This window comes from Stylophora pistillata, chromosome 12, assembly GCF_964205215.1.
Source record: "Stylophora pistillata chromosome 12, jaStyPist1.2, whole genome shotgun sequence".
NCBI lineage: Eukaryota > Metazoa > Cnidaria > Anthozoa > Scleractinia > Pocilloporidae > Stylophora > Stylophora pistillata.
In genome coordinates this window covers 7,640,067-7,667,651 of record NC_142530.1, presented here as the reverse complement: position 1 = coordinate 7,667,651, position 27,585 = coordinate 7,640,067, and the positions used below count along the sequence as shown (strand labels likewise).

The 27,585-nt window shown below is 40.0% G+C and overlaps 1 protein-coding gene across 2 annotated transcripts; it reads left to right on the top strand.

The window, feature by feature from the left end:
• Positions 1–247: 247 nt before the first annotated feature.
• LOC111334752 (sodium- and chloride-dependent taurine transporter-like) lies at positions 248–27,141 on the top strand. Of its 2 annotated transcripts, XM_088739955.1 has the most exons (15): positions 248–1,156; positions 3,661–3,829; positions 5,636–5,767; positions 8,463–8,694; positions 10,072–10,204; positions 10,534–10,668; positions 11,730–11,833; positions 11,959–12,083; positions 13,702–13,814; positions 14,053–14,190; positions 15,087–15,189; positions 16,063–16,163; positions 17,388–17,555; positions 21,361–21,393; positions 27,055–27,141. In XM_088739955.1, the coding sequence occupies exons 2-14, from the start codon at positions 3,700–3,702 to the stop codon at positions 21,388–21,390; spliced, it is 1,644 nt and encodes a 547-aa protein (XP_088596081.1). In that variant the 5' UTR covers positions 248–1,156; positions 3,661–3,699; the 3' UTR covers positions 21,391–21,393; positions 27,055–27,141. The 2 variants fall into 2 exon arrangements, with proteins under 2 accessions (XP_088596081.1, XP_088596080.1); XM_088739954.1 differs by lacking the exons at positions 21,361–21,393; positions 27,055–27,141 and adding an exon at positions 18,151–20,789 and having other exon boundaries at positions 250–1,156.
• The last annotated feature ends 444 nt before the right edge of the window (positions 27,142–27,585 follow it).

Below are 27,585 nucleotides of genomic sequence, written 5' to 3'. Positions count from 1 at the left end.
TTTTTTCAAACTTTTTGGTATATTTTGATAGCCAGTCCTATAAGCTTTAAGGGGTTTAGATATCTACAGTTTAAACCGGACGCGCTACATCGCTTGCACGCGAGACACCCCTGAAGGTGCACAGTTACCTTTATAACAAACCGGCTGTTTAGAAAATGAGCCCGCACATCCGAGGAAAAGGGGCAGATCAAGCGCAAAGGGCATGGACAGGAAAAGGGTGAAATTACTCAGAGGGGAAGGGTGGGTCAATCTCACGTTTCAGGGAAAATAGATTGGTCCTTTCACGTTTCACGGTCATGGTTAATTACTGTCGAAACTAAATCAAAATCACTGTTCACGACGAATTTAATTCTTTCTCATTTCACGGATAACTATTTTGGAAAATCACGGTTCGCGGCTACCAATGAAATGACGATTCACGAGGAAACAACAAGCCATTTCACCGGCGTTTCACGGCAAAAAAAATAGGTCTTTCATGAATCACGAAAATATTCTTTACCCCCCTCTATCGAGATCTGGTTAAACAACGTCGAATACGGTGGGTTCGTCGTCGCCCGAAAATTTTATCTTGCGATTTCATGGATCACTTTTCGATTGCTTTGGGACCCCAGATCAGTTGCTTACGCAATAATTCACATGCAAGATGCGAGATACGGTGACCTTTCTAAAGCTGATGAAAGCGAAGATGACCAAAGTGTCATTCAGAGATGTAAGCGCTTAATCCTGGTTACGTAACCTGCTTAGTGTAGTATTCCGGTATAAATGGCTGGCTTTGTTCACGGGTATAGTAGAATGAAGGGAGTATTGGATTCTAATATCATAACAAGAAATATATCACGTGTCCGAGCTTTCGCGGTCGATGATGCCGCTGCAATTATTTGTCTTGTTTTTGTTTATATCGTGATTTTTGTTTTTATTTGATTTAATTTAACTCCCTCGATTTTCTAGTGGAAAGTTGTGGCTAAGAGCAAAAGGCTTGCAATCGAACATTTTGTCATCCAATGCTTTGCGTGAGTTGCTGTGTCACACAAATAGGAGATTACACATCTTTTCTGAGCTCATGTTACCTTCCCATCTGATGTATTTAGTTCCTTCGCTTTCCCGCAGTGACCGGCCATCTCAGACTACGTTACTGTGTTTATAGTGGAATTGGAAGGTAAGCTTTTTGAGGCAGTTGATTTGAGCTTTAAGATATTACACCTTGCACTACTTTTAAAAGATACATGTAACACGTGAAGGAGGTTGTCTAATAAAGAGACCAGTGTTTTTAGCGGGTGTGTGCGCCACTCGACGACCTGGAGGTATTCTGGCGAATTATAGCAATTCTCTACGACATTACTGCAAAACGATAGTGTTAATTCTATATAGAATGGGGAGGTTTCCTGGTGTTGTTTACCTGAATAACTTTGCAAGGTAAAACATTTGGTTTCTTCTTGTTTTGCTCTATTCGCGATATCGTTGCAATGTCCAGGTCTCAGGGAAACCTTTTCTTCTGACCTTCACGTGACTTTACAAAAGAGTAATGCCACTAACAGCAACTAAGAACAAGAACTTGGCAACGACCAAAGATGTATTGGCAGACCACGTGCCTCGGAGACTTTGCAGCGTTTTCTTATTTAAGAACTTTAAATCAACAAATTTCGCATCTATAGATTACATGTTCACAGGCGTCTAGGCATACTAATAACGGCAACGGCAGTGCTGCTGAATGAAATTTGATGTTGCTCGCGTTTACCGAAGGAATAATGGCGAAAAGTTTCTTTACTACTGCTAGGAGAAACTCCTCTTCAGGGGCCACAGGCTGAAAGCAGAGAGCAAGAAATTCCTTTTTTTCCGCTTTTGACCTGAATTTTATACTTGACCTCTACATTCAAGAGAAGGTTAGCTATGTTTTCTTGTGAAGGGGATCTGATGTATCAGCTTTCTGAACTTATCATTTTGTTCAAATGCCAAGGGCCAGGTCACAGGAAAATGTAAAAAGAGGACAAAGAGAGCAATTTTCGTCCCTTTGCGACTCTTCGTAATCGTTCGATAGATAACTAAGAACGAGAGAAATTACTAGAAAACAAGTACAGAAACGTAGGTAATTTTCGGTTATCTTGAGAGAAACTCGAACGCAACGATTTTGGCTTCTTTATTAATTGTAAGGAACTGATTGGAAATCCTTGCATGTACCAGGCCTAGCCATGGAAATAAAGTCGGGTAAGTTCCAAATGTCGCCGGCTCACTGCGAACCACGCTTTAGTTTTCAAGTAGGAGACAGGCCTATGAATTGAATCTGTTACACAACTGGTAACAAAGAACTAAGTGGAGAATATGACTGAAAAACACTATCAAGTAAAAATTGTCAATTATGATCAAATTGTCATTTAAAACGCGCTTGGTTAGCTCATGTTGCAGGGCGCCAGACTGGCGCACGGCGTGTGAGAGGTCGAGGGTTCAAGCGCCAGACCGAACCATCACTCAGGTTTAAGAAAAAAAAAAAAACTGAGGAGAAAGCCAGTTTTGGTATGACATCCGCAAAAGTCTAGAAATTTTAGTCTTCTCGGATAAGGGAGATTAAAGTGTAATCCCCGTTCCTTGCACATTCTCTGTAATGGTTAGCAGGGGACGTTAAAGTTGCTTCCGGTGTTGTGGTCTGACTTTGTTTTTGTTTATACAGACCCCCCATTTAAATAATTAAAATGAAATGAATAAATAAACAAACCTCTAAACCATTCGTCACAAGCAAAAGTGCACCTTTAGTAAAGAGCCTTTGTTTTCACCCGTTAACTTATTTCAAAGGCAGAATTACGACAAATGTGAAATTGACCATACAGTCTGTACTTAAGCACACAGGCTGATAATAGGGACTTAAAGTAGTCAGGACGGCAACGCCACGGAAGACGCCGATTAAAAAATGAGTTTTTACTTTTAGTTAGAATTTCGAAAATGGCTACATGTGTTTGCCGTCTCAAGGGCGCCAGGCCTCAAACTCAACATAACGCATAAAAGTAGCGTTGAGATCCAAATGTAAATTAAAATAATTTGCCGCCAGGGTTTAGCCTCGCAGACGACGCAAATTTTGGTGATTTCACGTTGTTGTTTTGCAAAGGACGGCTAAGAAATGTACAAAGTTTGAAAACGCACGTGCTGGGCTATTGTTCTGCCAATTAGATCGATCTATTGTTTTTCCACGTTCTCGTTGCCGTAGCCGTCGTGGTTTGCTTAAAGTCCCTAATAAAATATCGGCTCCAACGAAGAGTTGATCAGATCCTGAACTTGAGACCCTAACTTCAGAATGCATTCTCTCTGTACTGATGTCTATGCATTTCCAAGGATGCCCACAGGGAGAATTTAATTAACAATCAAGAGTTTCTGTACGTGGTGATCATTTCCTTTACCCTCCCGTCAGGGTTGACGTTGTAAGAAAAACAATTAGGTGTTAGGATTAATTAAAGAGTTAAGCTTGTTTATTTTGCACGTGATGGGCATCGCGTGATTGACCAGTTTATTTCCTTAGAGCAGTCGTAATAACTTTGAAATGTAAAGCGGCTTTAAAAAAAACTTTGCACTACTTAACCTACATTCGTAAGGCTAAAGAACAGCTTAACTTTGAAAAGAAAAGAATTGTGCTCAAATAGCCTTTAATGAGCGTCGTGAATTCTTGGATTCCTGCAGAAATATATTGGCTGAATCAATCTGCTCAAGCAATTCAACATGGCAGAAGGCGTCAATGAACGAGAGACGTGGAGTTCGAAGTTCGACTTTATTCTTGCTTTGATGGGATTTTCCATTGGGCTCGGTAACATTTGGCGATTTCCTTATCTGTGCTTCAAGAATGGTGGAGGTTTGTCCGATTTACCTGTTACAGTGTCTGTAAGAGTAGGGTAAGATTAGGAAGTTAAATATTGAGTCTTACGGAGTCTTTGTACATGGACAAGCCATATGTATTTAACCCACTGAAGCTAGAATAACCAGGAAAGGGGATGCCCAATGGTAATTGAGACAACTGTCTGTGTCAATCTCTTGGTAGGTGGGAAAGTTTAAAAATGTCGCGAAACAAAATTTGTTAGAGTGGGCCATGGGCCACCTGGCGCCTAATACAGTCACACCTGTATTAACGCTAACCCACGGGGATTGGACCGCTTAATTAAAAGTTCCATAGAACAGGAGTGTTATGAGAAACGATAAAAACGCCATGTTTAGCTATAATTGATCTCTTTATTTCCAATACCTCGCTCAAAATACTACAAACATCGATTTTGGGACATAAACATGGATTGAATTTTATCTGAAAGATTACACTTAGTTTTACTGAAGTGGATGTGCTTCAAGTGAACATTCGATACAGGTAGAGAAAGAAGTTGAAAAGAGATGACCGGTCATTAGAGGCAGAACATTACGGTTATCAAAGGGAAAAATTTTCGGGACTTTGAAAACCGACGGCTTGATATAGGGTCAATGCAATCAGGGTTAATACAGACCTCTGTGAAAGCAACATCACTGCTGAGCGCGGTAATGCGATCGTTCAGCTGCAAATTCCGAATTTTAGCCTCCAGCCCTCGACACATAGACTTGTGGAGTTCAATGACTGATTCTTAAAGAAAATGCAGCTGCAATCCAAAGTTTTAAGCGTGAAACATGGCTTTAGTTTCGAGTTTAGTTCGCAACAACGAGTTAGAGAAGAGTGTCGATAGATGCCGACCACTAAAGTTTGGAGTTACCATTAAGTTCACCAGTTTGCGGAGCGAAAAATGTTTCAAATTTCACTTAAACCCGAGATGCGTCGAAGGTAAGCTGTATTTATGACGAGATCTGCTCTTTCGGCGTAGGCGAAGAAATCTCAAATGCTCGTACATGTGCTGATTCAAACGCTCGTAACTTTTGAAAAGTCGAAAACGTACAGGTGTTTTTTCATGTGTTTGCCTATAAAGATCTAAACGTAACAGCTGTGTAGGATAGAGTTGTCAATCAGGTCCCAAATCCCAAAACTTAACGTCTAAATCAAGATTATTTACGTCTATCGGCCGATGGCGATTTATAGGGGACAGAATATGTTAAAATTCGCCTTTTCGAGTGTATTGAGAGGGAAATTTTAACTTTCTTGGCAAACTAGAAAGGTTTTTAAGCAATCTAGATCTGATATAAATTTCGTGGCCTAACTATATGCGAATCAAATATTTTACAATGTTACAAAATATGCCTATTTTTCAATTTTCGAGCCGTTGCGACAGTGCCTATGAACCGGGGAAATAATTATGGCCCCTAATGTAGTAAGAAAATTATTTCGAATCAAACCAAATCTAATTTAGTTCTTTCCTAGGTAAAGTCTTTCAGTTGACAGAGTTTCAGGCAAAACTAATTTCTGACGCGAAATTGACGAATGAGAGAGACAGCCTCTTAATACGGGCTCGATTGTTCTTGTTTTTCATCGTTTGGGGACTGTTTCATTCTCTTATGCTGCCTTGAACCATTTAGGTACTACTATTAAAGTTATTTTCCAACAATTGCAATTTCATGAAAAGATAGAACGAATGATTTTTGACCCAAATTCTCTCCAATATTAGGCTCAATCGTAAATAAGCCCAACAATAAAAGATGACCTTTGAAAATCGTGTCTTTGAATTTTAACGGTATTTTCTCAACGTCTCAGGATGTTTCCTCATTCCCTATTTGATTTGTCTGATCGTGGCTGGTGTCCCTGTTCTGGTCATGGAAATCGGCCTAGGACAGTACACAAGCCAAGGTGGAATCACAGCATGGAAAATTTGTCCCATTTTTCAAGGTAAGTCATCATGGTCAAGGCCTACTCTGGGACCTTAAGCTGCCTTAAGTTGCCTTTAAAAGTCTCCTAAAGTCGCCTTAAGTTGCCTTAAGTTGCCTCTAGTTGTCGTAAGTCACTATTGGTCACACAATGTTATAAGGGTTCCACCCTAATCCCAATTGACCCCATTCACCCCACTTTAATCATAAGGATCAGAGGACGAGGCATGGTGGCTGAATGGTTAGTGCACTGGACTCCACATTAGTCCAGTTTTGGTGTCTAGTGTTGCAGCATTGCATTTTGTTCTCGGGCAAGATACTGTAAGCTCAAAGTGCCTCAACTTTTTCCAGGTGTAAACATGGGTACTGGTTGGCAGGGGGGAGGTAAACCTGCAATGGACTATGAGTTTAATTATTGTTATTGTGAGATGGGCAATGGCTTCCATATACACAGAAACTCCATGTGAAAATAGTCATGCACCTGTCTAGCCCCTATGCTGGCATGGGTAATTCTTACATGTAGACAATACTGATGTAGGAATATGACAATGTATACTCTTCCATTTTCTTACTAAAACAGCTATCTGTTTCAACAAAATTCCTGTCTTGTATTTCATGATGAAAAAGTTGATAAAGGGTTGACACTGTTTATTATCATCAGGATATAATAAATATTGAATCACATAAAACCTACAGTACCTGATCATCAAGATAAAACGATAGGGAGGTATTCTGGAGAAAGGCTCAATTCTTGCCACTCACTTATACCTTGAGCAGTATAAATAACATTATCAAAGGTCAACTAAACTTAACTGAAGCTAGATTTTATGCACTTAACTTACCCAGAGTAAAAGAATGACAAAAGTGGGCCATTTCTCCAGCATAAACTCAATAATATGTACTAGCTACTTCCAACATGGTATTCGACCAACTGAAAGCATTTGAACTTTGTATCTCTACGAACCTACTGAAGGTGTAAATATTTATCTATCTTGAGACTTTGATAGTCTCTTTGTACATTTCATCTTCCTCAGTTTGATGATAAACATACATGAAGCCAAGACAAGCCTTTTACGGCAAACATGACCGTCAGAAATATTTGATCACGTGACTTAAGTTTTGTCCCGTGACCAAAGTGCACGTGAGAACAACACGAACGCGAGCCTGCTGAAAAGTGTACAGAGAAACAATTTATCTGTGCAAAAAGAAAAAATCATCAAAAAGCTTTAGAAAATTCCCTCTAAGAGTTTAACTGTGCGACCGCCTCAATGAAATGGGCGTACTTGACAGGAGAAACCCAATAGTGTTGTCCCGCTCCTAACTTCGAAGCATGGAAACTAGTTAGAGACGCAAAGGTTGCTGGGAGAATTTGGAGCCAGTTATCAACTTAGAGAATTTAGTCGTGACTCGTTAGTTTCTGGTCAATTGTGATGTAACAATGAATGCTTTTAAACCTGTAACAGTTCCACCAGGTTAAAAGTAAAACTTAAATGCTTGGACCGGAAGGTCCTGCTGATCAGATCAACAGTGGAGGAAGACCTTAGCATATGGTTCTCAGTATGGTATTGGAGTGTTTTGTCTAACTGAGGCAGGAGAACAACAAATTTGTTGGGTTCCTGAAAAGGACCGAGCAATTTTGGATGCTGTTGGAAAGGCATGAGAGTTGCCAAACTTTCATGCCAAAATTGACAGTGCAAGTGACAAAAATACGGGAGACAAGTTTACCTAGATAACAATTTTCTATAATTTGTGAGGCTTTGTGAAATAATTAAATAATCAAGTTATTTTTAATTAATTATATGGAAAATTTATTAATAGTTTTATGTAAATCATGTCTCTTTTCTTAAATTAAAAATGTGTTTTTATGTGTATATCTTTGATAGGTTTGTTTTATGTTGGGCAGATAACCATGATGTTTTCCTGGCTATTTATTCACTAAATAATTTGAATATAACAACAAAGTTGAAAGGGTAAATTGGCCACCGTAACGATTACAAAAGCTGACGTTTCGAGCGTTAGCCCTTCGTCGGAGCGAACGCGAGTGGAATTTTTCAGAGAAATTACAAAAATTTAAGCTTAGTGAGGTTTTTATCATGCTTTGATATTGCTCTTCACTGAGCGAGTTGTCATTTATTCTGCTACGACTTTCATCTGTCCGTGAGAAAGTTTTCTTTGCCGAAAGGAGGTTTCCATGCCTGGGTGTCGTTAAGGTGTTAGTGGAGATCTTGTCATGGGGAGGAGTTCGAAGCTCGCAGAGTGGCCCAGTCGCTGTAGTAAAGTGTTTGGGGAACTTTGCATATGTGTCTACCATTTGCCCGTTCCGATAAGTTTGTCATTAGAGAGATTTAGCACCGCGTTTACGTGAAACGTGAACAACAAGTTAAGTGATCACGTGACCTTGTTTTTGCGGCCATTTTTTCTCGTTTTCCTGTTGCACTTTGCCGTTTCTTCGTGAAAGTAAACTGTTTCGCGTTTGTCGTGTAGGTAAGATTTTCTTCACTTTCCCACCACAGTCTTAATTTCCGGAAAAAGGGCACCGAAACTATTCCTTGTAGCTCATACGAGGGCGCCTTCAATCCACTTTGAAGTGAGTTTACGCTAGGCTAAAGCAGCGAGGTTCACGCTATTTAACGTTAAACGCGAAAGGGCAAGCTCACGTTTGCCGTTTCACGTAAACGCGGTGCTAAATCTCTCTCTTGAAATTGTTTTCACTCTAGGTATTGGCTACGCTGGGGTGCTGGTTATGCAGTACATTAACATTTACTATACCGTGATCCTCGGCTGGGCATTTTACTACATGTTTGCTTCGTTCCAATCCAAGCTGCCGTGGTCACACTGTGGAAATGAATGGAATACACCAAACTGTGTGGATGGCAGTGTAAAACGAAACAGCTCCATACAAAATACATCCGCTATCGCAGGCATTTCGGCAAGTCAGGAATACTGGGAGTAAGTAACGTTTATATCAGTTAAGAAATTCTGTTTCTTGACAGTTGTTAGAAACTAATTATGTGAGAGTCACCTAAACGCCGCAATAGCTGTTTTGAAACAGCCAGTATACTCGTACAATCAAGTGTAATCGCACAATCGTGTTTTATGTTCCCACACTTATGACATATGTGTTTACGCGCCTGAGAACGAATTTCCCTTCATACAAAGCTTTTGCTAGCGCTTTGAATATCTTTTAAACAATTGGTTCTTGCAGTGCACTCGCTCATCGAGATGTAAAGTGCATAGGCTACGCCTCAAGCATTTCTTCCGTATCTTTCGTGCCCTCCAAACTTGCAGCAAGCTCCATATCTCTTAACAGAACATAAGGCAATTGTTAGATATTGTTGGCTTTCTCCTAAGAATTTAGTATTTTATTACACGACTCGGGCAGTCAGAGGGCCAATAACTAAAATCAACCAATCAAAATGCTCTATTGCCGGTCCAATATTCTCTAAGTATTGGACCGGGCACTGTCCCGAATGGTACCGAATGGTACCGCACTTGTGTCCCTTTGAACTTCAGTCGTATAATAAATCTCTTATTAACCAAGCTTGCTCGGGACCGTACTGGAAGAATATTGGCCCTCGGTCTTTTTTGTACGGACCTCGCTGCGCTCGGTCCGTACTGTCAAGACCTCGGGCCGATACTCTCCGAGTACGGCCCTCGCGCTTTGTTAATAAGATATATTTATCGAGGCAGTATTTCAATAATTCAATAATTGCATTACAGACACGTTTGATATTCCTAAGATTGAAATTCTTAACGTTTTGGTAAGCTTTTCTGGTGTCCCCATACGGTCTAACATTCCCTGCAATGTAAGTATAAGACGCTAGTATAAGAGCAGTATAGAGGCAATTGAGAAATTTTCTGATGACTCTAGAAAGTAAAACTAACACTCGATTAAAAAGGATATGAATTAACGACGGCGAGATTAAGAAATAGATTATTTTAGTCGAAAGAAAAACGGTAATCATCAGCGTTTCTTGAGTTTAAACAATTTTCAGTTGATTGTCGATAGTAATCCGTTGCTTTACTTTCTTCGGTGATTGGTCCAGAAAATGCGCGCCAATCTCTCAACCACTCAAATGTATAGCTAAAACTAACCATGACTTGGTCGCCCGCGTTTTCCCGCGCTTTAGGCAGCTTTTTTTTTTTTGTCTTACTTTGATTTCTCATTAGCTCATTGAGATATAGCAGGCTTTCCTCTGATTGGCCGTTGCGATGACCTTGCTTTTGGTTTTTGCAACACTCAAACGTAAACGTTGAATTCTGCTACCGCGTTTAGGTTGAAGCTAGTGGTTAGCTTGCATCTTTACCATATAATTTTTTTTTTAGTTACAGAGTTCTGCGAGTTTCCGACGGCTTGGATGAACCGGGGCAAGTAAACTGGGACCTTGCCTTGTGCCTGTTGTTGGCTTGGATCGTTTGTTATTTATGTGTATGCAAAGGTGTCAAGTCTAGTGGAAAGGTAAAAGTTCCTTTTCTTTCAGCAAAACTAACACTCTCTGCGATATTAATGAATAAAGGCTGACAGTTTCGAAAGAAACTGTTTGGGGCTGCGTCGGTGGGAGTAACGAAATAATTTGGATATATCAACAAAGTTGAAATGGTAAATTGGCCACCGTAATGATTACAAAAGCTGACGTTTCGAGCGTTAGCCCTTTGTTAGCCCTTCGTCATTCGCTCCGACGAAGGGCTAACGCTCGAAACGTCAGCTTTTGTAATCATTACGGTGGCCAATTTACCATCTCTGCGATATTACCTCGTAATGAAAAAAATTTCTCTAACTTTTTGCAGGTTGTGTACTTCACTGCCACAGCTCCATATCTGCTGCTGACCGCGATCTTAATCCGCGGTGTCACTCTACCAGGAGCTGCCGACGGTATCAAGTTTTATCTGACTCCTGATCTGTCAAGACTTGGTGACGGCCAGGTAACCGATAACGAGAACGTGGTCTGTTAATAAGAAGACAATTATCGAACTCGTTTGACGCGGGATTAGCGCGCGTGCGCACTTTGAAACTTCGTGAGAAAGTTACGCGTACAAATTTCGCGCGTATGAGTTTTAGATTTTAGTTTTTTGATCGCAATTTTCGAGGTTGTTGATGTTTTTTTTTTTTTTTTTCAGAGTTTACCTTTTTACCGTCTTGCTGTTTTTCACTCGAATAAACACGCCTGCTTTTTAAAGAGAGATTTCCGTTTCCGCTTCCAAGCATTGCCAGTGTAGGAAGCCTCCCTCTGTCAAAAATTAAACCTTTCTCTCCCATGAATGACGAAGACTGAATTTCTCCTTACAATATCAACACAAAATCCAGTACCACGTTCTCCGCACAAACATCATGATAATTGAACGGTAGACAGCGAGTGAAATTCCGAATGTGATCTTGGGAGTAAAAAGGTTAAGCTTGGTTCTGTCTCTCAATCATGCACACAGCCAAACATGCACAAAATGGAATGAGCTGTCAAACTAAGAATGAATTATTTTCTGTCCATGTTATTTCAAGAAAATATTTTGCCAGTTTTTTTTTTTTTTTTTTAGTTAAAAAAAAACGAGATTGTGAATTATTTTACTAGTTTTCTCTTGCATATAACTTCTAACTTCTATCCTTTCAAAAACAAAACACGGATCAAGTACTTCTTTAGTCAAGGGGTTGACTACTTTTATTGTTGGACCTATGTTCATTGGCCTGCGGGAATGTGGTCAGTTTGCCCTGAATGTCTCTCATCTATACGTAACGTTCTGCAATATGCACAAGTTGTTTAGTTTGGGTAAAGAGAGCTTTTTTTAACAGCTAACTAAAAGTGAATTGGTTTTGGCTTAATTATCCTGTACAATTTTACGGCCGGAATATCGCCAAACTTGAGTCAACTTAATAGTTCTTGAGGCACTCAGGATCCAGTTGTTCGCCCTAAAATTTCACTTTTGTGTGAGACCTAAAACTGAAATTTGAAATTCTGAGTTAAAATTTAGTTTGAAAATAAATGTGTTTTCAGGTATGGCTTGATGCTGGTACCCAGGTATTTTTCTCGTATTCCATTGGCATGGGAACCATGACAGCGCTTGGGAGCTATAATAAATTCAGGAACAATTTTTACAGGTAGGGCAGTAAATATGCGTTATTCACCAAGTGGGAGGTCAAGATGGCTGGATATTGACCGAGTTCTTTTTTTTTGCGCACTTCTTTTAAGCGAACTGCTGCTGTTGCATTCTTTCCAAATGTAGGGATTCCATCATATTTACCCTCTGTAACAGTGGAACAAGTTTTTATGGTGGATTTCTCATCTTTTCTGTGCTGGGTTTTATGGCTAAAAATCAAGGGGTGACAGTAGAGGAAGTTGCCAAGCCAGGTAAAACGATAATTATAAAGTTATCCAGGAGGTTTTTGGCTTAGAATACGGCAATATGGCATGTACTCGAACAAGCTTCGCGGCACTTAATCATTTTATTCATGGCACCTGGAATGCGGCGTTTATTTGAGGGAGCGGTCATTCAAAATTACGGTGTATTTTCAATGTGAAAATTTTTACGGTAACTAATAGCAGCGTCTTTTGATTATCACCATTTGTGTCTTCCGGCACTTTTCAGTGGTGTCTTGACCCAACTTAGATCTCGCTGATCCCTTCTTCAGATATATAAAATACTTCATGCAAAGTCTGTCCGTATGGTATTTACGCACGAGTTGGTAGTATCGGAAATCGAACGAGTGAGTTTTCTCATACAAACCGACGAGCGCGTAGATACTATACAGAAAGACTTTCCATTTGTATTATGTTTACTATATAAATCCGGCGATTCATTTATTGCTAAATGAAAATTTTTTGTTTAAATCGATTATAAAGTATGTAGACCAATAGGAATACGCCAATAGAAACAATGCAACACTAGAGACAGCTAGTGAAATATTGCAGAATACCTCTCGTTACTTGAAACGAAGTATCCCAGGCTTGAGGTCGCTTGAGGGTTCATAACACTCCTTGTCTTTTCGTCGAACGGAGCGATAAACTACGCAAGATACAAGTTTAGATTCCTCGTACTTTTCATCGAAAAACTCCCTGAATAATTTCAAATCTCGTTACTTTGTTTTTTTTCATTTTTTCTCTTTTTATTTTTGTTCTGCATGCTTTCTATTCCACATTGTCCTTCAAAGAAGTTCCTCAGTCATTTTTTTTTAAGTAATTTGATTTAATATACAGCCCTAAGAGCAGATTTTAAAGCGACATGCTGCCAGTGAAAGTTGAATGAGAATCGCCTATATACGCTTTACACGTGCTAAAACAAGATACGTGCATGACTCCTGATTGGCCGTATCACTTTCCTCATACATGAAAAAAGCGATTCGCGCCATTTGATTGGCTCTTGGCTTCTTCGACCAGCTCGCGAATGAAAATTCATTTGGCGCTTTTTCAGTAAGTAAATCTCAGTATGTAAGAATATAATAAATGTGCCTACACATATATCGTCACACATACGTTACGTCGAGAGGAAAAGGGTCAACGAGAAAAAACAAAGACGGAAATGGTAACTTTTGTCGCCCAGTTAGCCCAATGGATAGTGCGCTGGACTGTTGTGCGGGAGGTTGAGGGTTCGAGCCCCGGCCGGACCAACACTCAAGGTCTTAAAGTAATTGAGAAGAATTTGCTACCTTTCTATAACATCAAGAAATGGTTAGACATTCTAGTCTTCTCAGATAGGGACGAATAAATGGAGCTCCCGTCTCCTGCAGGGTTAGGGGAAGGAGACGTTAATTCCCACGCACGAGATTACTGTGTGATGGATGTTCTCCCCTGGGGTGGGATGGGTGGGTTTCCTGGGCTCGCAGTAATTGACGCAAGCTGTTGCGGTGTCCCTGCCTCTCGGCGAATCTTAAACTTAAACTTGTTTCAAATAGTGTGCCATATGACAAGCTCAACATGTAAAATGACACGCGCACGAAAAGGCATTGAACTTCTGTTGCTTGCCCTTTAGGTCCTGGACTGGCCTTTGTAGTTTATCCGGAAGCTGTAGCTCAGATGCCTCTATCTCCTTTGTGGTCTGCTTTGTTTTTCTTCATGGTAATTTTACTGGGCCTGGATAGCGAGGTAAAGACATAAATGAATACTGGCTGCTGGGGCTGTGTAAAAAAGTTAACATTTTTTTTAACCAGGGTCTTTGATAACCTTTTTCTTAACTAAGGGATATATAATGCAAGAGAAATTTCGCTTCAAAATCTCCTTAATTAAAGAATACCAACCGCACACAGTTTCATCCATACCTTGTTCCCAGTACTTTTCGTCTGGAGTCCGCAAGCACTGATTTTTAATTACTTCGTGAATTAAGTTTGTAGGTATTGAAGGTGTTGTGACCGCCGTCGTTGATCTGTATCCTCGATACCTGCGAAGAGGCTACCGCAAAGAAATGTTCACAGCTTTTGTGTGTGTCATCTGGTTTCTCCTTGGGCTGGCCATGGTCACTGAGGTATACTGCCACTCATGAGTGCTTTGCTGTCAGAAGTTACTACAGGAATTGTATCCGTTTGCATGAAATACATATTCATCTTTAACTGATGGCCGAAATTTACAATTTATGGCTAAGGAAGATAATCCTCAGAGCAAAAAACACACATCAGCAAGGAAATGGCTACAAAAAAATTTAACAAATCGACAGTGGTGTAGCATGGTCTTTACTCTTATTGACAACGATATTCATCATCGCAGTGGTCAAAATGATGTGGACTGACGAGGAGCAGTTGATAACAGTGCAGATTACGCTAAACCGCTGTCAATTTGTTTTTAACCACAATATCGACATGAATTGAAACGATTCTTTCATTGCATGACACGTTGCGTGACAAGTTGACGCGAGCAGCGTTGTCTGTAGTCTCATCCACAATTAAAAATTGGCCAATCAGATTGCGACATTACTAACACTTGTGATAAAAACATATTTTTTCTCTTTCCCATTTCCGCCAGTCCCTCTGTCTACCCTACTCTTCTAGAAAACATGACGCTCCGTTCAACGCGCGCGATTCAGAGCAGGTCCCAGGTCCCCCACGATCCTATCAACTGCTGAAGTAATAAAGGCTGATAGTTTCGAAAGAAACTGTTTGGGGCTGCGTCGGTGGGAGTAACGAAATAATTTGGATATATCAACAAAGTTGAAATTGTAAATTGGCCACCGTAACGATTACAAAAGCTGACGTTTCGAGCGTTAGCCCTTCGTCGGAGCGAATAGAGGAATTGTGGGTTGTGTGTGTTTTTAAAGGCAGAAAATGGAGCTACGTTATTGGTGGGAACATGACAACGTTATTGGTGGGAACATGGCTGAAAAAAATAAGTTGTTTGTAAAGTAAACAAGTAAATTATCTGTTCCAGGGCGGAATGTATGTCTTCCAGTTGTTTGATCACTACTCTGGAAGCGGATCTGTACTGCTACTGGTGGTCATCTGCGAGTGTGTGGCCATAGGATGGCTGTATGGTAAGAAACAATAGACAATTTTGAAATTAACGCTAGAATTAATCGAATCGATTTCTCATACAGAGTGGAAGCCATGCTGGCCTATCGTTCCACCGTCATCAGAATAGTCAGTTTGCGCCCCAGATGAAGGCCTCACAGTACCTAAAATTGTCCGAGGAACGTCCCATCATGCTTAGGGTGACATGTAATAGGGTTAGAGCCCCGGCCGGACCAACACTCAAGGTCTTAAAATAATTGGGAAGAATATGCTACCTTTCTATAACATCAAGAAATGGTTAGATATTCTAGTCGTCTCGGATAGGGACGAATAAATGGAGGTCCCGTCTCCCGCAGGGTTAGGGGTAGGAGACGTTAATTTCCCACGCACGAGATTACTGTGTGATGGATGTCTTCCCCTGGGGCGGGATGGGTGGGTTTGTTGGAGCTTAAACCTCGTAGGGGACCCATGTCCTATTGTTTCTGCTCCATTACTTGGTACAAATCCTCAATTAAAAAACAATAAGAAAAAAAAATCCGGGGAGAGTGAAAATGACCCAAGTTACGTAAAACTAATGTTAATGGACCCCTAGAGCTTTCGAGTCAGGTTGTGTTATTTTGTGTTTGATTAGAAGAAGTGCCTAGAAATAAAAGCACAGATTTTTACCATAGAGGCCGTTATTCGAAAAACGTACTTGTAGACGTGGCATTTGACATCAATTAGTTTTTGAATGATACAGCAAACACCGACGAAAGGATGAAAAAAGACGTGGGAAACGGTTATTAAATAACTGCTTAAGAAACAAAGAATCCATAGCGAATTTCCAATTGCGTTTAGTTTATTTTGTGGTATATTCAAACACATAACTTTGAAGAAATGTCCCAAAATTTGCACAGGTCGCCATCGTTTTTATGACAAAATGGAAATCATGCTGGGATTTCGCATCAATCCATGGATTGGTTGGTGTTGGTGCTTTTTAGCGCCGATTTTTTGTTCGGTAAGTTTCTGGTATAAATTGATTACATTGAGAAGGTTCTCCTAGAATATATGACTTGACCATGCAGAAAATGTTTAAAGTTGTCCCTCAGTTGCATGTTGATTGAATGGACGATTCGATTGAGGCCTTTAGCAACTGTACTTTTTTTCTTTTATTCTAAGCGTTCGCTCATCTACGGCATCGTCAGGGAATTTAAATAAAATAGTCCACAATACGTGATATAAAAGCGATGCAGAATTTGTGCCACAAAGGGAGCGATTATGTGTATATATATTGTACGAGCTGCATTTTCTCTTTGTATTTAATAGTTTTTTTTTAGTATTACTTACTTCCATAGTAATTTATAGATGTATGTGGTATGCATACCTCCTCAAGTATTTTAGCTTTAACCCTTTCACTTCCAAGATCTGATTGTTAATTCTCCCCTCTAGCTGCTACACATAGTTATGGAAGAAGTTACATGTTAATCACTTCTGGAAGTTAAAGGGTTAAAAACTGTCGTGATTTTTAGTAAAGGTCGTAATTATTACTAGTGCTCTGATGGTTGCCTTACAACTAGGCGTGTGAATGGCCGAAAGAGGCCCTGATGTGTTTTCTAACTTATGACACGACTCGGGCAGTCAGAGGGCCAATAACTAAAATCAACCAATCAAAATGCTCTATCGCCGGTCAATATTCTCTCAGTATTGGACTAGGCACTGTCCCGAATGGTCCCGAATGATACCACTCTTGTGTCCCTTTGAACTTCAGTCGTATAATAAATCTCTTATTAATCAAGCTTGCTCGGGACCGTACTGGAAGAATATCGGCCCTCGGTCTTTTTTGTACGGACCTCGCTGCGCTCGGTCCGTACTGTCGAGACTTCGGGCCGATATTCTCCCAGTACGGCCCTCGCGCTTGGTTAATAAGAAATATATATATCACCTTGCTGTCACGCTGCCTCTCCCCATCCAGGTAAATAGGCACTGTCAAACCCTCAGAGAAAGCTACCGAAATACAGTGGGGGAGGGGAGGGAGGGAAGGAGGTTACTTGCGTTGGGCATTACCCTATCCAGTCCCTACCTGCATTAGAAAAGGGATAACCTCCGGTATCAATCGGCTATTAAGTGCGTGTAGGTAAGTTCCTCGTTGTTAGAAGGTGCTAAAGACACCAAATGGGCTGGAGTCAACTTAATGAGAGAAGCAAGTCCGTTTAACTAATCATTCATTTGTTTTAATATGCAGTTCATCTTCATCTTTAACCTGGCTACGTATAAGCCATTGAAATACGGTCAGTACGTTTATCCAGGCTGGGGTCAAACTATTGGTTGGTTGTTAACGGTATCGTCATTAACCTGTATTCCGGCTGTGATGATATGCAAACTGGTAAAGACCACTGGAACAATCAGAGAGGTATATTATTCAGTTATTATGGGGTCGAAGTTAGTCGTTTTTAGGTCATTTATTTTTTTTCAATAACTCTATGTCAGCGTAAAGAGTGGTATGTCGTTTGCACCGATCAGATTGCTGCATTTTTCATGTATCACAAACCAATCAGATTGCCGCATTTTTTTGTTGTGTACGAACGTTTTGAGAACGTTTTCCTCCAAAAAACTTGCTTCATTCATTTTAAAACAGCGATTAGTCAAACGTCAATCGTTACCAAGAAATTCGAAAACAGACACATTTTTGACTTCACGTCACTATTTTCAGTATAGAAATCCAAGGTCATGCGCAGTATGTAATGCACGGCATTCGTGATCCAGTAACATCTTTTCTTGTATAGCTGTTAGTTCCCGTGGGAAAGATGAAGCGAATCAATCCTGTTTTCTGATTAGCTACCCGCACGACAAAGATGAGTTCATCGGTCCACGAAAACGCAAAACAAGTAGGCCAATATCCAGTCATCTTGACCTCACGATTGGTTAATTTTACTCGCGGTGAAAATCTTAAAATGAGGCAGATAGTGTACATTTAATTACTACTGATGGACGTCCCTTTTTCACAGCGTTTGAACAAGTTGATTACACCTGAGATCGAGGTAGACAGGCAAGAAACGGAACTTGAAGATCATAAACAAAATCAGGTTAATCCGTTAACGGAAACCAACGTGGAAATAGAACAGAAAGCCTGATAAACACCTTGGTACATTTTATTGTTAGTTGAAACATATACAACACTCTGTGCTTGAAATCATTTCTAGAAATGTGTCACCGTCAATAGATGATGAAACATAACCAAATAAAGAGATTCAATGTCCAAAAGTAATATACAGCAAGCATGGATATGAATCAAGCCGGCGAAGTTCTCGCTTGAGGTATCTGGGGGTTTCGTCTTATTGCAGGTTCACCTCCTACCAGTTCGCCCCTATGTGGACAAGTTCGCCCTATCAAACAAAAAAATCCATCCCAACCTTTAGCGGTTCGCCCCCATAATATTGAGTCATTTAAAATGCTCCAAAATCAGTCAATTAAGTGGTTTAAACAATCGTGTATCATAGAGACTGGCGTTTTGAATAGTAATAGTAGTAATAGTAATATAGTTTATATCTGACCACTTGCAGCCCAGAGGCTGAATTACGGGTGCAGTGTAAGGTTGAGAACAGACGTCAGCATATCAGGCGCCTCTGGCAGCCGCTTCAGTCCATCGATCTCACCCTCTCACCCATCCCAATCGACTTAGTGTGCTTCCTCAAGTTAAGCGTTTCACAAATATGCATTTTAAGGGAACTTATTATGATTTCGTCAGAAAGAAACACTATTTTCCTTTAAAAAACGAGTTACTATAGGTTAAGAGAGGGACTGATAAAGAGGGGGGGAGCTTGATGTATTTGATTGATTGACGTGAGTAGGGCGAACTACTTGGGGTCGGGCTTGCAGTGGGGCTGTAACCTTCGTAAAACTTACTTGATTTTAGGCTTAGAAAGAAGCAGTGTACACATGTATTCAGTAACAGCTTGGATTATTCATATGCATATCATGCAGTCATCCCCCCCTCACCAAAAAAAAAATAATAAGGTAAATTTAGGTTTTTAACCCATCAACATGCCGTCTCGATCCTCGATACGTCGTGAATTGATGCGATTTGGGATACTCATACAAAAAAGATGACGTTATTTCTAAACCGAACTCAAAATTAAGTATTTCTGATTCCACGCTTCCCGAGACCGGGATTTTTCGAAATGTCTCTAGACAAACAGAGGCCTTCCGGTTTAAAGAATACGAAATTCTTGTTTTAGATCTCTTTGTCTTACTTGATTGACAGAGTGAGTGCCTGATGGGTTCCAGAAGAATACCAATGACAAATGACGGCACTCAATCAGTAAGCTGTTGTGATATAAAATCCCGCAAAAATCTTGATAAACTAGGATGCAAAATGCTCGATGATGGGTGAAATTTGAACCAAAACCATAAACGAAAAAACCTCCCAAAACTGGTCTGATACAATCCATACCATCAATACCAGAGCCAAAAGCTAGCCAAGAACATTCTGTGGAGCCAAAAGGTTATGGATGTGCACACATTGGTGTGGTTCTTTTGAATAGATTTGCCTTTCAGCTGATTATTATGACTTCACAGTCACCACCACCCAACGAAAATCATTACCCTTTGCAGCATTGGTTGATTGAAGAAATGTTCACAACTGTCTATAATCGTCCTTCTCCTTAGCATTTAATGACAATCTCATTAACATTCCGTCGAAGATTCTTCTGACTTTTTTATGAATTTGTCTCTTTCGTTAAATGTCCACTGCCGTTTATCCTTTCCTCTCACGTATTTCATGCTGCAACAATTACCATGGACCCTATCATTTATCATATATTCCTCCATCAACTAAATTCATCCAGTATCGAACACGCCAAACTGTTATTTCAGTGCGGGCGAATTTCGCGGGTATTTATTTACGGGGAGTGCGTGACAGTAGCATTAGTATGCATACTGCTGGTATAATTCATAGATCATTTATTCTTCCTGTTCTTGATCATTGTGATACCGTTTGGAACTGTTGCGGCCGTACGAATGCTGATAATATAGAAAAATTGCAGAGACCTGTGGCAAGGATTATCATGCAAACTAACAGCAGTGATGAAGCGTTAGCTTACCTTAAATATGATACGCTGGGACTTAGACGGAAGATTCACACGTTAAACCTTGTGAAGAAATGTCTAGATAAGCGCTACCCGCAATTTTTAATGGACTACTTTTATTTTAATAGAGATATCGTACAGAGAAAGACGCGGCAAAGTAATCATCTCCGTCTTCCCTCCATCAAACTAGGATGTACGAAAAAAGCTTTTTATTATCATGGATGTGAAGTTTTTAATCGTAATTTGTAGTTTTTATGAATAGTTTGTAATAAATCTTAACCTCTTTTAGGATTTTTCTTCTATTAGTTTAGTGAGGATTAGTTTTGAGTATTTTTATATTTCTTTTATCTAGGGCCTCTAAGGATATCAGTTTTTGTAACTGTGCATGTAGGAGTTACCCTAGCTAAGTAAAAGTATCTACTACTACTATTTCTACTACTACTACTACTACTACTACTACTACTACTACTATTACTAGAAGTATGCGAAGCGGAACGGAATTGGCGCGTTGTCGTGTTGCTGTTTCTTTTTTCTTCAATAAATGAAGAAATTTCCAGGTCGTCTAGCTGCTTTTCTTCGTTCGATTCATCTAATAAACTTGGATGTATATTTGCCAGCCATTCTGACTCTTCGTCGTCAGAAATGATTCAAATTGTCGGCCATTTTTTTTTTCGTAACTACAATTCAATTCTTCGTTTGCGCGATGCGAGAAAACCTGTTTAACCTGTACTATACAGTACAAATACCGCGTGATATTTGTACTCGTCTATGGCATTATTTGTGCTCTACGAAGTGTAGTTGGATAATAAATATGCGTTATTAGCTAAGCGTGAGGTCTAGATGGCTGGATTTTTTTACGTCTTAATGGACCGAAGCGAAGTCGAGAGAAACAGAAAGATCTACAGAAAGCGGCCAAAGAGAAAAAGTAAGAAGGAGAGGCAAGAGAAAGCAAGTCTTGGGTCTTGATTGTGTCCAACTTTAAAATGCATCGGCAGTTTTTATGTACTCAACTCCCCAAACCTTGTGAATAAACTAAGTGCGTTGCGTGAGTTGCTTTGTTTCGCAAATTATTTTTGCATCCTTTTGTCTTACTCATACACTGTACTGTCCATCCTTTCTCGGTCATCTTAGACTATTGAACAGCGTTTGCAGTGGAACTGAAAGGTAAGCGTTTTGAGGAATTTACTTTGGGCTGCTTAATGTTTCATCCTGATGTTACATCTTTTAAAAAAGATGTGAAACTAGCAATTACAAAAGATTGCCAGTGAGAGGACCGGGGTTAACGTTCTAAGTTTGATGACTGTCGCACCACCTGCTCAGACAACCTGACTGTCGTCGACAAGAAAGGAAAATTTGTAGAGAAACCAATGTCTTCAATGTGTGGTCACTCCCAGACGAAAATTTAGCAAGTCGCTGTAAATTCTCTATCTAGGGCATTTCCACGAAATGCAGAGATCAAATCACTCATAAAAGCCGCGCAACTTGCGTAAGGCTGAATGTCTTGGCAAGGGAAAGCATTATGTAAATTTCAACAATTTGTTATTTTGTGATAGTAAGTGAGTAAGTTCTATTTACAGCGGGTAGCACTTCATAGGCAAAAGACCAATAAACTTTTGGCCTACAAATACCTTGATACCTTTGGAATCTACAGTTTCTCTGATGAGAATTAATATTCTGGCCCCAGGGTAAATTCTGTTTTTGCTATTTTATCCTTTAGATAGTGATGGATTAGTTTGGCGCTTAAAATGATGTCTTTACAGCCCACGCTATTACGTTCTGTTTAACCATTTCAGGTCAATGGAATTTTATGCTTTATCTTTTGTAAATTACGCGCACATACACAGGTGAATAGGAGGAAATTTGAAAGAAACAGGTCTCTAGTATTATCACTTGGCTTGAAACGGGTAAACACAACATACAAGCTAAAGATGTCTATTAATTAAAGTATTATTTCCATCGTCACGGGAAGGCTTTCACTACATATGATAGTTTAGTCTGATCGTCCGGATGAGTGTAGTCCTGAGAAAGACCGTTGTCGGTAGTGGTCACAGTCGTCTCATAGTCATCGCAACGTTACATTGTTGCGCGGCGATCTTATAGTTGACAGAGTTTTTCTCCTGCTCGCGAACCTTTCAGCGTTCTTCCGCGAAACGATATACCTCGGAATGTCTTTTTACTGCGTGATAATAACACTATGTGGAGTATCAATCGATTCTGTTAATGTCTTGGTGGAGAAGATTCACTCCTTTTTTTGTGATCTTACGTCATCCTTCACGCCCATCGCTTCGTCGGATATTGCTAATATAACTGTTACTGAGATTCCAGATGAGATGTACGTGTCTGAGCGCGAAGCCTACAAAGCACTCGCCTCGACTAAGATCAAGAAAGCTAATGGACCAGATGATTTTCCGAATGGAATTCTTAAGGTCTTTGCGTTTGAGTTGGCTCCTGTGGTTGCTGACATTTATAATGCCACCCTCAAAGATGGTCTCATCCCACCGTTGCTGAAGTGCGCCATCGTTCATCCCATCCCTAAGCAGGCCCCACCCAAGTCTATTAAGGACGATATACGCCCGGTTTCACTCACGTGTCAGATTGCTAAAGTTTTTGAAGGGTTTACACTAACACATGTTCTCCCTACAGTTTTAAAAGATCTTGATATTAAACAGTTCGCGGTATCAGAGAAGTCAACAGAACAGGCGAGAATTTATCTGATTCACCTTACCTTAGAAGTTTTAGACAAGGCTAATTGTTCAATCAGTAAAGGCTGATAGTTTCTAAAGAAACTGTTAGGGGATGCTTCGGTGGGGGTAACGAAATAATTTGGATATATCAACAAAGTTGAAATGGTAAATTGGCCACCGTAACGATTACAAAAGCTGACGTTTCGAGCGTTAGCCCTTCGTCGGAGCGAAGGGCTAACGCTCGAAACGTCAGCTTTTGTAATCGTTACGGTGGCCAATTTACCATTTCAACTTTGTTGATATATCCAAATTGTTCAATCAGGTTCTTTTTCGCGGATTTTAAGAAGGGGTTCGACCTAATAGACCATGTGATATTGTTGAGCAAGCTATCTAAATTTTAGATTCATAATTGCCTTCTTAGGTGGATAGCTTCCTTTCTGAACGAGCGATCCCAGGTAGCAAGTATTAGTACCAATTTTTCTTGCACGCGCACGTTACGGGGCGGCCTCCCTCAGGGCACGAAGCTTGGCCCTCTGCTTTTTACGGTAATGGTAAACGATCTTGTGAGTGCCTGGGTTCCTCGTGCTAAATACGTGGATGACCTCACTGTCATCGAGACCACTCCTAGAAATTCTCCTTCGGTGTTGAATTACATCGTAAATGATATCAATTGTTATGCATTTCAGATTAACATGCGCCTTAATCCGCGTAAATGCAAAATTCTCGCGGTTGACTTTCTTCGCTATAATAGTTGTGTGCCCATGCCGATCATGGTTGGCGGATCCCTTGTAGAACAAGTTTCGTCGTTTAAGTTGCTCAGCGTACATGTTTCGGAGGATCTTACGTGTACTGTACACATTGACTGGTTGGTGAAGAAGGCCAATCGTAGACTTTTTGCGTTAAGTCAGCTGCGTAACAGTGGCGTACCTCCTGTAGACATCGTTGCCATATACTGCGTGCTTATAAGATCTATATTGGAGTACGCGTCAGCTGTGTTCGCTGACTTGCCAAAGTACCTGGATAACGCACTGGAAGATGTCTAGAAAGGGGCTCTCTCTGTTATATGGCCTGACCTTTTCATACGAACACGCGCTTTATCATGAAAAGGAAGCTATTCAGTCCTTGTCGGCCCGCTGCGCAGATGCATGTGAGCGGTTTATCCGTAAAATTTGCCCAGGCCACCCCTTGTACCCCCATATTCATGTGCGAGTACTTCACAGCACAACGCAAATGTATCTGCGATCAGGCAAATCTTCTCACCGCATGCTCGTAAAAGCTGAGCGTTTTAAAAATTTCGTACCGTTAGGTATAAGCCTGTGTAATGTATTGTTTGTATTATATTCATATTTATTATGTATACACTGTACCAGTAATTTAGCCTTAGGCTGCAAGTGGTCAGAAGTAAACTACATTATTATGCAGTATACACGTTATTATTATTATTATTATTATTATTATTATTATTATATTATGGGTGTGCGGTAGTCAATTCCACGAATTTTAAAAAGTACGCGATTATTCTCTTTAGCTATCCAGTTACCGATTGATCCTATTAATGCATACAAAAGTCCTACATTAAATTTTATTAATTTTACAGAAGTCATTTCTTCAACTTTCAGTTTTCAACTCCGATTACTACATTTCTAATGTTCTTATTAGTTCACTCAAGTTTATCCTGCGAGCAGAGACCCTTCGATCTTCCTAGATTAGTTTGGAAGAGGAAGGAACCTCTGCGAACCGCCTCGACTTTACCTGTTGAGCATGCGTTAAATTCAAATGTAACCGAGCCTTGCTCAGACTCGATTCCATCAGCAATTAACTATTCATTTTGTCGCAACTATTTTCCCGCCAGCTTCTTGCAAAGAAAACACGGCAAATACCGAAGAAAGATTAGTTTAAAAAAAGTGTAGTGTACTGTAGTTTTAATTCAAGCTGTATCGAACACATCCTTCGGAAGAGAAACTGCCGCCATTTTGTGAAAATCACGAGCGTAAACAATTGACTGTGGGCGCCTATTTAGTCAGCAATTTCTAACAATAGACATGCGCACTGAGCCGAAACGGGAAAACTAGTTTCCATCCGGACGGACTCATCCGCTTCGGTGGATGAAAGGCAAATCAAAGAAAGTCGAGGCGGCTCGCAGAGGTTCCTTCCTCTTCCCGACTAATCTAGGAAGATCGAAGGGCCTCTGCTCGCGCTAACTCAAGGCCGGTTAATAAACTCATATCCTGAGTCACCTCATGCGAAAATTCATTGCACTAAGTATTGAAAATTTGGCTTCATAAAGCTCCAAACATCCAAACGTTAAGGATTTAATGAAATTTTCTAAAACAATTGTTCCATTTGTGCTTGTTGGATACGAGATTGGTTAAGGCCTACTCGACGCTTCGCGCCTCGTTGGATAATTACCATCTCATATCCAACTCGCCCTATGGAATATTTATTAAATATTTCTAATAATAATAATAATGATACCTTCTATTTATATAGCGCTCATATCCTGAGCTCATGGCGCTTTACAACACTGTGCGGGGGACTTTACCATACTGCTAAGCAGTTTACAATCGATTAAAGATAAATCTAACAATGACCCCTCCTCCCAATTCCCAGTAAACAGACCAGACCACATTACAGTAATCTCGTGAGTGGGTTCTTTAACGTCCCCTGCCTAACCAAATTAACTAATTAATAGATGCAGGAGACAGGACCTACGGTTTATTCGTTCTTATCCGAGAAGACTAGAATGTCTATCCATTTCTTGATGTTAAAGAAAGGTAGCACATTCTCCTCAGTTATTTTAAGACCTAGAGTGTTGGTCCGGCCGGGGCTTGAACCCTCGACCTCCCGCAAAACAGTCCGGCGCTCAACCATTTGAGCTAACCGGGAGGCGGCTAATAGACTGAAAGCTCATTATATATCAACAATTTTCACCTAACCTGAAATTTCTTTTCTGTATTGGTTTTTTGTTTTGTTTCAAAGAATTACTGTTTGGGTTGACACTTTGTCTAACACTTCGTCCTTGGCTAGTCGAGATGTGCCATTTTGCAATTTACCAACTATAACATTTTGTTGAGTGATTTCGACATTTTTAACAGGAAAGCCCAAAACAAAATAATTTTTGAAACAGTTCCTAAACTGATTAGCATAAGAACAGCCATAAAATGTTAGTATGATCATTACTAATACAAAGCAGCTTTCATATTTTGACCTGAACAAAGGCTCGTCACAATATTTGGAGAGTCTTGATCACCAATAGAACCTCAAAAACACTAAAAGAATATAATTCAAAACAATAATTGAAGGCAAAATTAGGCAGGAGATATAAATAATTTTATGAAACGAATGTGTGTCGGTAAATATGTTACGGTTAAGGTGAATTTTGTCACAACTGTTTAAAAAGAAATTTGTTTTTCGAAACAATTTCTCTGCTTAAAAATTTGAGCTAATCAAGACCCTGAGCTGCCTGTGGGTAAGTTTACGAGAGTCACCATCTGATTTTTCGCGTGATAAAGGCTGGTTTCACTTACGACGGAGTCGTAATCAGAAGCGCAGAGCGTTATGATCCTGAGAAAATCAAACCAAAACCCAAAATGTGGAAAAATAAATTGAACTTCATTGGAGATCTTGAAGGAAACCATGCCGCTCTGTTGAGGAAAGACAACGAGGAAGAAGAACAAAAGGCCTGATAAATGCGCCGATACACTTTATTCTTTTATAGTCGATTTACTCGAGCTGTAGGAGATTATCAATAGATAGTGAAACATAAACGGGTTGAGAAATCTAACGTTATTTTATTCTATTTTATTTTAATTTGTCTAGTAGTTAGCTTAGATTCTTATAGATCTGTAATCCTCGAAGATGTTTTTAATTTTTAATTCTAATTATGACACTTTTAGGAACTAACTCTGAATTTAGGTTATATGTCAGCTTCATTTTTAATTTACGACGCAAAGATTTCACTCCACTTTTTCCGCATACAGTTGTCAATATTTAAGTTTACTTCTTACCTTCGCGGTGTCCTTCGGGAAAAAATTCGTACGCGCGCTAGTTTGAAGAAAACCCTAACAAACTATACATCAAAACAAAGCTTAATAAATGCAGTTTACGATGAAAATATAACTAAGGCGATTTTTTCATTTAGGAAGTGTCAGGAGCCGGTAAGGCGTGAAATGACCGTGGTTCCTTCTAATCGGATATCAGATCCCGCGGCACGAGAAAAATGGCTGCACAGTCTCATTCACAAGGCATCAATCAACAAAAGTGTGGTCAGGCTTTTCCGATATTCTGATTGGTTTTCTAGATATTCGCATCTAAAGTTAGAGTAGCGAAAAATATGCGAAGCGTGTAGCGTAAATGGACACCACGTAAAAAATATTTCAAATATCAAAATTTCCTGACACACTTTTGTTAGTCATCATTGCAGGAATGTTTCGGCGAAATTTCACCAAAATCGGTCAAATCTACATACCCCATAAATTCGCTCGGCAAGAGTACCATATAACCCCATACATTAATTATGCATTCCACTTCTTTGTCTTTCACGAAAAAACTTTAAAAACAAAGTCTACTAGTCGAAATGAATAATTCATGTCTGAGGTTATATGGTACTCATGCCCGCCTCCTGAAACCGCAAACCAATGAGAAGACGAGCCCTCCTGGCGTCAATGACAAT